Source organism: Aotus nancymaae, unplaced genomic scaffold, assembly GCF_030222135.1.
Source record: "Aotus nancymaae isolate 86718 unplaced genomic scaffold, 86718_ANA_hifiasm-v0.15.2.pri h1tg000036l, whole genome shotgun sequence".
Classification (NCBI taxonomy): domain Eukaryota; kingdom Metazoa; phylum Chordata; class Mammalia; order Primates; family Aotidae; genus Aotus; species Aotus nancymaae.
This window is the reverse complement of record NW_026988450.1, coordinates 35,839,988-35,854,560: the sequence shown is the minus strand read 5'-3', so window position 1 is coordinate 35,854,560 and position 14,573 is coordinate 35,839,988. Positions and strand designations below refer to the sequence as shown.

At 34.8% G+C, this 14,573-nt stretch overlaps 1 protein-coding gene across 2 annotated transcripts in view; it reads right to left on the bottom strand.

The window, feature by feature from the left end:
- The window catches only part of CNBD1 (cyclic nucleotide binding domain containing 1), a 610,026-nt gene extending 598,112 nt beyond the window's left edge, over positions 1-11,914 (bottom strand). For both annotated transcript variants that reach the window (XM_064384348.1, XM_064384347.1), the window contains exon 1: positions 11,827-11,914. In XM_064384348.1, coding sequence (XP_064240418.1) covers positions 11,827-11,914 — 88 coding nt within the window. The remainder of the gene's footprint in view (positions 1-11,826) is intronic.
- Positions 11,915-14,573: the final 2,659 nt, after the last annotated feature.

Sequence of the window (14,573 nt, the reverse complement as noted above, 5' to 3'; positions counted from 1 at the left end):
AAACAGCCCACTAAATAACATAAAGAGTAAAAAATAAAACAAAAGTTGGGAGAAGGAACCCAATCTTCAGTAACACAGAGGATTAACCATATTCTCTAACTATGAATTCTGAAGAATATCAACCAAATAGTGAGACACCAGTAAACTGTAAAAGAAGTACAAGAGAAAATGCATACTTCTCTTGTTTGAGGAAATAGGAAGAGTTCTCCAGGGGAAGATGATATAGCTCTGAAGGGTGCAGCCATTAAACCTTACTTGAAATGGGAAGATCTTCAAACATGGATGGACTAAGGGGATATCGTTGAACCAACGACATTCATGAAAGGCAAGATTAAACAAGGGTCCCACATAACACTCATTTCTTTTTTCAGAATCAAGTTGTTATGATAATACAGAGGACAATGTTATGTGACAATCAACATAGAAGCAGCTGATCTCAGTCACTGAAAAGAAATAGATTGTGGCCAAATAACTACACAGAACCTGTGGAATATAAATGACGACAGTACGAATTAGGGGCATATTGTTTACAGAAAAGAACAGGAGAGCTGATGAAAAGTCTTCAACATTAACATACAAAAAAATTCAATCTGTCTGCTGAACCAGTGCACTCTCCACCACCATTTATTTTCTAACAAGTAATCTACCTTCAAAAACTAACCACTATTTAATAATCCTGGAACGTAAGCATAATATGCTCTAAGGGAAAAGGTAAAATGATTAACTTATCAAATAAAAATCAAATAGTATGCACCAGAATAATTATTATGCTAGGAAATAAGCGAAAATCTATGCTTCTCCATCACACACATACATATACACACATAGCTTTGGTGAAAGAAAAACAAAATTACAAGGCATTAACTATAAATAAGAAAACAGAAATTATAAGCAGGCAATATTCAGGAAATAAAGATAAAATAAAATTATGACAGAGATAAAATCCATGTTGGAAACTGTAAAAATGATAAAGATTTTTAAAAATAATAGTCATAGACACAAAACTAATACACTCAGATAGGAATAATATAAAGAAGAAAATAATAAATGAAAATAGGGAACAGATACTATATGTAAAAATGATTTCTGAATAAGAAAACAGAAATAAGAGTAGACAAAGAAATGCTCAAAGATATAATGCAAGAATACTTTTCTTATATTAACATTTGAATCTGGAGAATTAAATATAATACCATGACCCAGAAAGGCAAAGAGAAATCATGATACATGATTAACAAAAAGATTAGATGTTCTAGATGTTATCCAATTAGCAATTAATTGTTTCCATATTTCAAAGATAAAGAAATAATTATTTTAGCAGCAAGCCAGAAGAGGAAGCCTCCTACAAGTGAAAAACTTTGGCCACAGACTTCTCTACAGTGGTGTCCTGGCAAAGAGTAAGGCAACCTCAGGGAAGAAAAAAAACATGACGCATGAATTTTATTCCCCAACTAATAAACATGAGACCTCAGACATATTATTTGGGTATCAATTTTAGCCTAGTAAGCACTGGGTGAAGAAATCATATACCCATACAACTAAGACTTGAATAGTATGCAAACTATACTAATAAAGTGTAGGCAAATTTTGTAAACATTAACATAAATTATTAATAGATTATAATAATGAGTAACAAATGTGAAGTTTCAGCAGAAAAGAGAAAATATAATATATATCTGTACATATTCTTTTACAAAGTAGATAACAAAGAAATATTAAAAATAAAGTTTTAATAATATTTAAAGACATAAATATAACTGACCAAAGACTAAAACATATTTCTTGTAATAAAATCAACATGTGAAGAGGGAAATTTTTCTCATTTCATACTAGGTTATGATATGCATTGCCTAAAGTTTTGATTTGATTTAGGCATAGATTGATTTAGGTATAGATTTGATTTAGGTATAGAATCAAACTATTAAACATTTTTGTTCCAAATTGTACAGCATCAAAATTCATAAAGCAAAAATTGCAGGCATAAATGGAGGCAAAATAAACCACACAATAACTTCCCTTTGTCAGCAAAAAAATTCAAATAGAAAATGAATCACTAAGGATATAGGAGATTTTACAAATATTAATCAAGTGGGAAATTTTATTCTTAAATTAAGAGGATATTAAAACTATAAAGTAAAAATAGTGAATCTTTTCATGAACCTATGGAATATAAAGTATTTCTCTGAAGAAAAAAATAGTTGATATTAGAAGGAAAAAAAAAGAATAAAATAAAAAATTAGCATTTAACTCAAGTAGTATGAGAAAATTAAAATACATAAGAAAAATGGAAAGGAGAAACAAAGAAAAGTAATTAATACATTTATGAAACCAAAAAAATATAATAAAGTAAAAATCAAGAGCTGGTTCCTTGGATAGAAAAAAGTAAATCACAGGCATATCTAAACAAAAAGTATGGCATAAGTACTCAATGTAAGAAATAAAATTGGAAACTAACTAACAATATATGTCATTATAAAAGAAATCAGAAAAGTGTTTACACAAAAATGTAAGGTCAAAAAAATTGAAACTAAACAAAAATGATTTTTAAGGAAAATATATATTATTTGTATTTGACAGTAGAAGAAAGAGAAAAGGCTAAGTAAATTAATTGCCTTGAAAAGATGGAGAAAAATCTCAAAGCAGTTTTCCTTCACGAGAAATGTGTGTGCACGCACACACACACATACACACAGTCATCAAACAAGGCATTATCACAATGGATTTCATCAAATCTTCATAGAAGTGACAATACTTATGCTTGATAAATAATTCAGAACATAGGAAAGTTTTCCAATGTATTTGATGAAGCAAGCAAAACAATTAGATGCAAATATGACAAGACATGAAAAAGAAAACCAGGGATTAATCTCGCTTACAAATATAGATGAGTATTTTCAAAATATATATATAAGGATATAGTGCCCAGCAACACTTCAACAGAGTAAAGATCATACAACAAATAAGATTTATCCACGTAATCAAAGAAAAGTCAATTAGAGAATACAGCAATGCAATTTTCCACAATAAGTCAAAATTTTTAAAATTATAATCTCCCTAAATACAGAAAAAGTATTCAATAAACTTCAACATAGTTCTTAGCAACTTACATTGAAAAATGTTTATTTTTTTAAGCTAGTAAGTAGATCAAACCAAAAGACAGAAGCTTGTTGAAACACCAGAAGCAATAGTATTAAATTCAGGGACGAGATAAAGGTACACACTAGTGCTACAAATTTCTGAAAGTACCACAGGACACAATTTAATAAAAGAAATATACAAGATATAAAAATTAGAAAAAGAGATGCAACTCAGTTTTTTCTATTATTACAATTATATAGATAGACCAGAAACCCATTAGAGTACTCGCTGAAGTGGTTGATTCCAGACGTAACTAATTCAACGGCTTGCCCTTTTCCTTGAACAGTGAGTCCTAAAGCCATTGGGACAGCAGCAGATGGTAGACATCTATACCAGGAGTAGGTGGGGTGAAAGCTAAGGTGTCACAGCATCCAAGCCCAGAGTGTGGAGGGCATCCACGTTTTGGGGTGGGCCTGTGCAGAGCCTCAGAAACCAGATAGGTAAGGAGGGCAGTTGTGAGGTATGAGGCAGAGGGCGTGTCCCAGAGCTAAATGTCAGAATGGAGATAGGATGACAGTGAATATGGTAGATTACAAACAAGAAAACTGCTCAAAAAACCAGGACCTAAAGTACAATTTTAAAAAAAATGTTATTTTAAATTTAATAGGAGAAAGCTCTCTCACTTCAGAGATGGGAGCTAGAAATACAGAAAGGGAGAAGATCAGAATGAGCCTGTGGTGCTACATTAGGATTAAAGAAATTAGTGTAAACTCACAGTTTTTAATATATATAAATTGATATATAAACAAATATAAATGTGAATTTTGTATTTCTCAGATCTCTCCACTGAGAGGGCCTGGGAACAATGACATCCTAAGATCAATAAACACTCAGAGCACCCAGATCTTGAGTTCTAAATACAAATTTTCATTAAAATAAACGAGGGCTCTTAGGGAAAATGGCTGATTCCAGGGATCAGACAAAGAAAATATGAAAAAAGCCTGAAAAATATCACTGTGTCAGAAGCAAAGAAATGCTCAAACCAACCTGAAGTGGTTCCCAGTGTCCAAACTAAATGTGATCAAAACATACAATAGTAACTCATTAAAACACTTTTATTAAAATAGAAAAAGTAGAGTTTACATCTTTTTTATTTTTAAACTCAAATAAAAAATGGGTAATGTGTTTATTTAATGTTAATTTAATATTTCATGAGAAATGGAATAGTTACACACCTTAAAATACATCTTCACACAACATGTTAATTTAAAAAGAGTACATTTATAGCTGGGCAGCTCTCCATATATCACCTTAATCATTATTAAAGTGAATATCATCAAGAGTGGGACAAACTGAGCTCATATGACCCCTGATAAGATGGAGTGAGAACATGAAATCACTTCTGTGATATTTCTGACAAAAATGTCTACCTCAAATCTAATCATGAGGAAATATCAAACAAATCAAATTGAAAGATATTCTACAAAATAACTGCTTTGTAGTCTCCCAGTATCAAGGTCATGAAAGTCAAGGAAAACTGAGAAACTATTCTAGACTGAAAGAAATTGAAGAGATAAGACAGCAAAATCCTGAAGATTAAAAGCAATCTCAAGAAAAAAAAACAAACAAAGCTAAAAATATCACACAGATTTCAAAATACAAAGCTATTAAAACACTATGGGCCGGGTGCAGTGGCTCATGCCTTGAGAGGCCAAGGCAGGCGGATCATGAGGTCAGGAGACTGAAGTCATCCTGGCCAACATGGTGAAACCCTGTCTCTACTAAAAATACAAACATTAGCTGGGTGTGGTGGCACGTGCCTGTAATCCCAGCTACTCAGGAGACTGAGGCAGGAGAATCACTTGAACAAGGGAGTTGAAGGTTGCCATGAGCCAAGATCGTGACACTGTACTCCAGCCTGGTGACAGATGTTACAGAGTGAGACTCTGTCTCAAAAAAAAAAAAACAAAAACAAAAAGAAAAACAAAACAAAAAACAGTATGGTACTGGCATAAAACAGAACATTGACCAGAGCAACATGAAATTTTGAATTGAACTGTTTTACTAGAATGGACATTATCAGAACAATCGAACAAATTTGAATGAGGTCGAACTGTACTGTACTGTAATGATACAGTAATTTACCAATATTAATTTTTCTGATCTTGATGGTTGTATTGTAATTATGTAACTATGTTTTTTTTAAACACACACTAAAATATGGAGATGATGGAATGTCAAATTGCTCTAGAAAAATAAGTTCCTTTTTTTTTGAACTTCCAACATCTGGAAGATTTAATATTTCTCACATACTGACTCTTACAGTTAGAAAAATATATCATTTATAATAGAAGATAAAATATCCAGGAATAAATTTTATTTGGTGGCATACAAGAAAACCTACAAAAATTCAAAGTAGGAAGATTTTTTTATGTATTTATTTTTTGGTAGAAAATGTCTCACTATGTTGCCAAGGCCAGTCTCAAACTCTTGGCCTCCAGGGCTCCTCCCATCTTGACTTCCCAAAGTGCAGGGATTACAGGTATGAGCCATTGAGTCTGAGAAATAGGAAGACTGAGTATTGTAAAGATATCAGTTATTGAGTAGGAACACTCAATATTATAAATGTGTCAATTCTCCACAAATCAATCCTTTTTTAAAAAAACAGGGTCTTGTGCTGTTGCCCAGGCTGGATTGCAATAGCATGATCGTAGCTCACTGAAACCTCAAATTCATGGGCTAAAGCGATCCTCCTGCCTCAGCTTTCCCAAAAGCACAGACAACAAAAGTAAATGTAAGATTACATCAAACCACAAAGCTTCTGCACAGAAAAGAAAATAATTCACAGAGTGAAGAGACAACCCACAGAATGGGAGAACATATTTGCAAACTATATGCATGATGAGGGGATAATATCCAAAACATATAGGGAACTCAACTCAATAATAAGAAAGCACATAGTCCAATTTGAAAAATGGGCAAAGGGCCTGAACAGATATTTTTCAACGTAAGACTGATGAATGGCCAACAAAAAAATGTTTAATATCTCTAATCATCAGGGAAATACAAATTAAATCTACAGCGAGATACCACCTCACATCTGTTAACATGGTGATTGTCAAAAAAATGAAAGGTAAGTGTTAGAAAGTGGAGGAAAGGGAACCCTGATATACTGTTGGTGAGAATTTAAATTAATAGTCATTTTGGAAAGCAGTATGAAAGTTCCTCGAAATACTAAAAATAGAACTATCATATGATCCAGGAATCCCACTTCTGGCTCTATAGTGGCTATACAAAAATTATATAAATATGATTATATTCAATGTGTATAATTAATAACTATTATATTAAAATAGTATAAAGTTTATTCATACTGGAAAAGCCAGGAGAACCTTTGTGGAGATTAAAGTAATTTAGGAAAACTCCAAAGAACTGAAACGATAAGAACAAATAGAAGAAGAGCAAAGGGAACTCCAAACACAGGAAACATGAGCTAAGGCATGACAGTATGGTAAAGATTATGATGGTGTAATTACAGGAACATTTTTCCTGTCAGCATGAGAACTCTCCAGCTCTGTTCCTTATAGGGCAGATTAAGGTACAGTTAACAGTATTGCTAGGCAGCATTGCTGATAATAACAATGACCTTAGATTGATGACTTGCATTTGGACCAGAAAGCACTATAGATGATGTACAAATACCTGATGAGCAGTCACTGAAACTACCCTGAGTACTTCGGAATTTTTATAAAAGATGATGGTTTATAAGGGTTTTAAGCCAGGGCAATTCAGTACCTGCCCTATGTGACTCTCACTACCTTGAACCTGAGCTACTATGTGGGTGCATGGGCTGCGCCTAAGCATCCGAGAACTTCTTCCACAGAAGGGGAATCCCTAACAGTGTCGTCGTGGAAGGCTGTAACTTTATTCTACATATGTGTTAAGTGTGGCCATCTGAATGTTTAACTTAATCTTCTAAATCTTCCTATATCTCTAATCAGTTTTGGTAAATAGGCTTAAGGAATAACAAAGTGTTTTAGCTTTAGTGGAGAGTTACACCAATGGAAGTATAGGATCTAGAACACAAGAGACAGATTTTAGCCCAATCATGAAAGATTTAAATGCTGGATAGTGGAAAATAGATTGTAATCTAAGTTTTAAAGGCGAGTAGGACCCTGGCAGCTTTTGAGTGGAGAGTTAAAGTGATCAAAAAAAGTTTAATAATCCTATCAGACAAGCAAATCTAGTTCACGATATATATGCTTGAAGGAAGACCAAAGATCACTTCCGCAAAAGATGCCGGAGGACCAATCTAGTTGGCTGAAGAACTGGCAACCTGGAAGTAAGAACAGGACTAATTTCTGAAACAGGCTGATAGAGCAGTAGCCTGACACTCAGGAGAGACCTAGCCTGACATCTAGTGGAGAGATGTGATTTGCAAGGCCTTGCAATTTACTTCATTTCCTGTTTCCTGCCTCAACTCTTGGGTACCATCAAGCTCACATTTAAGTTCCCATAGCTTAATTTCAAAAGGCCACTCAAATGGATTGACAAAAAGTACATCAAAATAGTTATAACAGTAGTAGGGGAAAAAGACTATTAGCTTTACAATAAAACATACATTTTTTCTCTTTGGGATTAAAAAATGATTCTTATCCTAAAAAACTAAGGTTAAGGAAAAAAAATTTTCAATACTTCTGAATTTTACGATGGCAGTGTCCATAGGGACTATTATTGATTATATAAACATAGAAATGGACAAAAACATTCAGCCTTTTCCCTACCTTTTATTCCTTCTTAGAATTTTCATTCTTAAGTTCTCTCTTTTTTTTTAAACTTGGTTTCTTTACACATTACACAATCCATTTCCCTGTTTTTTTTTTTTTTTTCTTCACTGACAAGCCTTCCCTTTTCTTACCTGCATTCCTAGGATTTGAATGGTTTAAAACTTTTAAATGGTGCAATATTCACTTTTTCAAATATATACCTTTAATCCTTGGCTACTAAAGAACTGAAAAACTCTCCAATTACAGAAAATGCCTTTGAAGTCTTAGGAATGATGACACAGTCTTTTCAGGTTTTCAGTAAATGTAAGCCACAAAATGAAAAAGAGAAAAAAAAACACTTGCTTAAGAGTACTATCTTGTTTCTAAATTTCTTGATGTGTCTCTGGTCTTATCTTGAATGCTTTTTTCCCAACTCATGTTTTGTAACAAATGAAAGGTACCTACAAATGTTTTGTAAACCTAAAACTCTTTTGGTATTGGAAAAGCACAGAAATGATTTTTTTTTCAAGTCAACCAGTAGTCAAAATCTAAAGCATATTTTTAAAGCCATTCTTTCTCAGAAGAATAAGCATAATTTGTGTGAAGAAAATAGAGTAGTAGGAAATTTACCCAAACAAAGGAAGCTAACTGGACCATAAACCAAATGGTGAAGGACAGCTTCTTGCCTTCCATTAAAAATTTTTTTAAATAAGACTTTTTTCCTTCTTTCTTTTTCTTCAGGAAATCAACTTATAATAATGGGTCATGTGCGTACTTAAACCAGATGCTATTTCACTTAGCTGGTAAAACTGTACACTTGGCTAGCTGTAATGTTTTTAACATAATTCTCATCCAGAATAAAAAGTGGCACAACTCTTTTGCTTTTGAGAACATTCATTCCTCCCCTAAGGTTAGCAAATTGAAAAATCCTGAGGTACAAATCAAAGAGACCAGAGAAGAAGACTTGAAAGTTTCAAAGAAAAAAAACAAAAACATAAGTGGTAAACTAGCTCAAGAAGCCTAACTATTTGAAGGGTCTGCGTCTGAATATCAGAGTCAGCAAGATAGCAGTGGAGGACTGTTTCAAGATGTGTGAGATGTTGCCTCCCATACATCAATAGCATCTAAGTAGCCAAAGGGGCAAGAATTCAGGGCAGGAGGTAATGGGCAACCCAAAATGCTGCTGGCTTTGTCGTTGTTGTGAGTAGAGAGAGTTCATTTATACAGATGGCACTATGAGGAGCCTCTGCCACTTAACTGTGCGAACCTTAGTATGAAACCTAAGCCTTATTATCCTTAAGTGTAAACCGGAACACGTATTAATTTTCTATTGCTGCTTTAAAAGATTACCACTCCACTGTCTTAGTGGCTTAAAACAAAAAAATGTATTATCTAACACTTCTGTAAATCAGAACTCTGAAGCTGATTTCACTGAGCTAAAATCACATCACCAGGACTGCATTGCTTCTGGAGGTGCAAGGGAAGGATCTATTTCTTTGCCCTTCCCTGCTTTTGGAGGCTGCCTGAAATCCTTGGCTAGTTTCCCCACTCCATGCTCAAAGCCAGCAATGACCAGTCAAGTCTTACTCACATATCATTCTGACCAACTCTCCTGCCTCCTCTTTTACTTATAAGGGCTCTCACAATTGTGGCAGGCACCCAGACAATCTACAATATTCTCCCATCTCAAGATGAGCTGATCAGCTGCTTTAATTGCATCTGCAATCTTAATTCCCCCTGACATGTAGTATAACCTATTCATAAGTTTTGTGAGTTAAGGCAGGGACATCACTGGGATCGTTATTCTGTCCACCAAAGACATAGTGTTCTTTTAAGAAATAAATAAAATTTCCCAGGCCTGGTGGCTCATGTCTGTAATCCCAGCACTTTGGGAGGCCAAGACAGGCAGATCACCTGAGGTCAGGAGTTCGAGACCAGCCTGACCAACATGGAGAAACCCCATCTCTACTAAACTTACAAAATTAGCTGGGTATGGTGGCACATGCCTGTAATCCCAGCTACTCGGAGGCTGAGGCAGGAGAATCGCTTGAACCTGGGAGTCAGAGGTTGCAGTCAACCGAGATCATGCCATTGCACTCCTGTCTGGGCAACAAGAGCAAAACTCCATCTCAAAAAAAAAAGAAAAGAAATAAATGAAATAACACGCTAAATGTTTACATACTACCTATAGAAAGCACTCAATTAACAATACACACATATAAATACTTACAGAGAAGGTGAATATGAGTCACTAAATCCAACCTAACTCAAAATACAAAGTATCAAGGATGTCTATAATGGCTGGATTTTCCTTTTAGGTATGTAAACATGCATTCCTATTTATGTCTATTGCATTTTAAATTCATTTATATATCCTTTGTAATGCAGGTTCAGTCATTTCATAAGTTGAAAGCATTCACCACACATTGACTTCCATGAGATCATTGTTTCAGCAGTGAGACAATCAGAGTTTGCGAAGGGGAATTGTTGCCTTGCTACACAGTTAGCAAAAAGACAGTTATTAAGGCAAGCAGGGCACGTCCTCAAAGAGAAGTCACAGACATAGAACATCAAGTGGGAACCTCTGAAGAGAACATTGGGAGCTCCACTGCTTTCCATTATGCTCTATTCAGTTCTGAGATCTAAATTGCTGCTGATTTTTCATCTTTTAATCACTTCACAGGAGTTAAGTGTCCTTGGGAGGCACTACAGAGGGTAGCACAAATCTCATCTCATTGATTCTAAATTAATTTGATCTTTTAACTCCCAGCTACTGAGTTTCCTGGGCTTTTTTAAAAAATTATTTTACAGTGATTTCTATTTTCTTTTTCACAAATAAAACCTGAATAGTAGAAGCTGTGTTTTTTCAGCAAAATCACATTTAATTATTATTTCCACTCAAGTAGAAGTAGAAAACTTTGACCAGATGCAAGACTGTTTCATAATGCAAATGTATAAATGGAATTAATTTTGTTTAACATAAGGATTTTGTCTAACGTTGTTAAAGACATCAGTGTACCCCTTCAAGAAGTATCAAATGCCACCTGTGATACCTTTAAACCTGGAAACTATGTGCATTAATTTTTAAAAATGTATTTGGAGAAATTAACTCTCACAGGAAAGGAAAAGGATGCATGGGTTAGCTTCTTCGAATCAATACTATAATCAATACTATAAATCTACCTAATGAATAATAAAATAAGAGTTAATGCTTTATTGAAGTTGAAAAGGGTCCCAAGTATTACCTTTGTTATCCAAATTTTTTTTTTAAATCTTAATACTGGGACTCATACATATTGCTAGTCAGAATTATGGTGATCAAATAATAGACCTACAAATTCAATGGCCATAAGAAGTGTTTACAATCTAAAGAAAGTGTTTTGGGTTTAGATTAATTACATAAAATAAGAAAATACTATCAATTGTATAAACTTTGAAATATCTAGTTCTATACTTAATTCTTAAGATATTTTAAGTAAAAGACTAGAAAACAAAAAAGTGAAATAGGAATAAATTTCACAGTCTGAATAGTAGGAATTATCCTTTTTTCCCTTGTTAAATTGAAATGAGAATTCTCCTAGAGAATGTTAAGTATTAATTATCCCATTAAGTAGTAAGACCAACTCTGGGTGGGGGTAGAAGGTCTGCTGGAAAAAGGAACTTGATAGCTGGTGGAACATGTGACCTCTCTGGGCCTTTATTTCCTTTCATCTTTAGAAATATTTCAATGTATTTGAAGCTCTAAGAGTTCATAAAGATCCTCATTTTACAAAGAAAAAATACTTGAGACTTAAGAGAACTGAAATGACTTCAAGTAGAACAAGCAGGATTTACACATCTATGTTCTTTCCATTCCACAGCACTGTCAGTAAGATTCCCAATGTCCCTATCAACCCTGAAATACACCAATTGCCATATCTGGGGTAAGAACCACTGAAAACAATGGTAGATGTGTGAGATCATGAAAGTGTTCCCCACTCACCTGGTATACTGCGAAGTGGAGGAGGAGGCACATTTTCAATAGTTGTCATATGAGAAAAAATAGCTGCTGGAAGAGGAGACATAGGCATTTTGATGGCTCAAAGGCAGATGACCAGAGGCTGCTTGAGAGGTAAATGATCACTCTTTGCCTGCAGGCTCATAAAGCAGAACCTCAAGGTCCTCTCTGATAGGTTGAATCCTACGGAATCTTCTTGCTCACAGTTCTTATCCATTGTTTGTGCATTTCCAAGAGTGGAATATAGACCAGGAAGGACTATGCTATATTTTAGTCCAGTGGAATTTATGAGGAGGACTTTATGAGCTACAGGGAGTAGCTGGAATGAAGAAGCAAATTATAGTCCACAAGGCAGATGTGGCAGAATCAACAGCACTTATGAGTCTAGGTGAAATGAAAGCATTCACTTTCTTGGTCTTCCATAGTCCAGAGCCATTTTCCTGCCTACCAAATGTTTACACTGGATATCACAGACTCTTTTGGTACCAGCAGTAACAAGGATAGCATATTTATACTGTTCTTCATGGCTATGTATATAGGGTAAACCATCACTTCTAATTATCATACACCAATAAACCCACCCCTGCTTACATTTAACTATATTCTGCTAGATTATGTTACCTTTTTTTTCATTATATTCTACTATTTCACAATAATTAAGGATAGTTACAATGGCTAGGGTTTAGAATCCTACTTAATGTATTTTCTGATGCTGCGTATCATCTTTCAAAGTATCATAAATATTTTAATATTTATTTTTACAAAAACAAAAAAAAGAAAAAAAAATTTTAATATTTATTTTTAAAAATATTTTCCTGGTATCATAACTGTTATAGTGATACAGACAGGAGACAGGGAAACACTGGGTAGAAGAGGGCAGTTCCCTGCTAAAAGTCCCACCCTCAAGCCTGGAGACCTGTGGCCCTAAATAGGGACAGGCATTTCTGTTTTTGCACCCAAAATGTTACCCCATCCTTTACCCATATAAACCCTGAATTGCAGGCTCCAGAAGCAGACAATGAGATGATACAAATAAAAGAATGGCAGAATGATGTTGCAGAGAAAGAGAGAAGAGGAACATCTGAACACTGAGAGAAGTTTGGCCACTAGACGGCTAAACTCCAGGGGAAGATCATTTTCCCACTCCATTCCCCTTCCAGCTCCTCATCCATCCTGCTGAGAGCCACCTCCACCACTCAATAAAACTCTGAGTTCTTCCTTCAAGCTGATGTGTGATCCAATACTTCTTGGACATTAGGCAAGAATTCGGGATACAGAAAGCTGTCGCACTGGCCCTCTACCCTTGCGAAAAAACAGAGTTTCCACTGAGCTTGTTAACATCAAGCCATCCACGGAGGGCAGGGCTAAAAGGATACACTGTAACACAGACCCACTTGGGCTCCTGCACCCATCCACCTGTGTGCTCCCCTCCCCTCAGGGGTTTGAGGAGCAGCAAGGACCAACAGAGCAGGCAAATCATACCCCTGTCACACGTCCTGTGAGGGGAATCAGGAAACTCTCCCATTTCACCAGGTAATATACAAAAGGACTGTGGCTGTCTGACACCTAAGCTGGACTAGTAGAGTGTTAACCAACCATTTCTTGATCAACTTCATCTAGATAACATTAATAACTAGAATAGAAAACATTGTTACAAAAGTAACAAATGCATTTTGCAACAGTTTCTATTAAAATATATCTGCACAATAAATTTACTCCAGTATAACTTTTCAACTGAATATATTTTCCTGTTCCCAGTTTTACAAACTTAAAACTCACCCTAGTCTCAAATTTGTTGAGTCTCATCACTATTCTTCATCTTGTATTCCTTCCACGCTAGCCACCTGCCTAGCTCCCACTCCAGAATGGTTCCTTGACATTCCAACTCTCCCCTTGTTGGTAGTTCCTACTGTCATCCTTCCATGGGCTTTTCTAGATCCATTCTCTTGCCAGTCTCCCATTTAAAGCCTAAAGAACTGAGGACATGAATTTTTCATGAATGTTAAGCAGATGGGGCTATAGAGAATCCTTCTTTTCTCTGACACAGTTCTAATCAAACAAATGTAAGAGGAAGTTTTCTTAACACCCTAAATTTGTGACGATCAATTACCTCTCTGATTCCAAGTTATCAGTTCTTAGTTTTGTTTATTTTCAAGTTATTTTCCTGCTTTTCTGTATTTTCACCTTTCTCTTTTCTGTATTTCATATGTAATAAACCTTACACACTGAAAGCCATATAATATCACAGTTCACATCAACCCAAACCTTGCTTGAAAACAATTTTGAAGAAAAAAAAAAATGAGACATGGCAGTGCAAGTAAACAAGAACATTAAGGAGTAAATAGCAAAATAAATAACTAAAATAGCTTACTTAATTTTATCTAAGCCTCTGTAATATTCGTAATTGTGTATGAGCATCTACTACTATCTGCTGATACATGTCTAGAGAAAGTCCATCACATCACAACTTCAGCTCCGCTAAATGTTTTCTGTTACTCTTTTCAAGGTATTCTGAATCCTTTTGCAATTCATTCAAAGAATAATAACATAATCACACGATTTGTCTTTGAGAGATAGATGTATTACATTGTTTACCAATGCCTGGACAGTACTTACAAGTCTAATTTTTTCTCAACCACTTACTAACAAAATTATATTGGGCATGTCACTTAATCTGCTTTGGCCTCCATATTCTAATCTATGCAGGGGTAATGATAAAGCCTCATATAAAT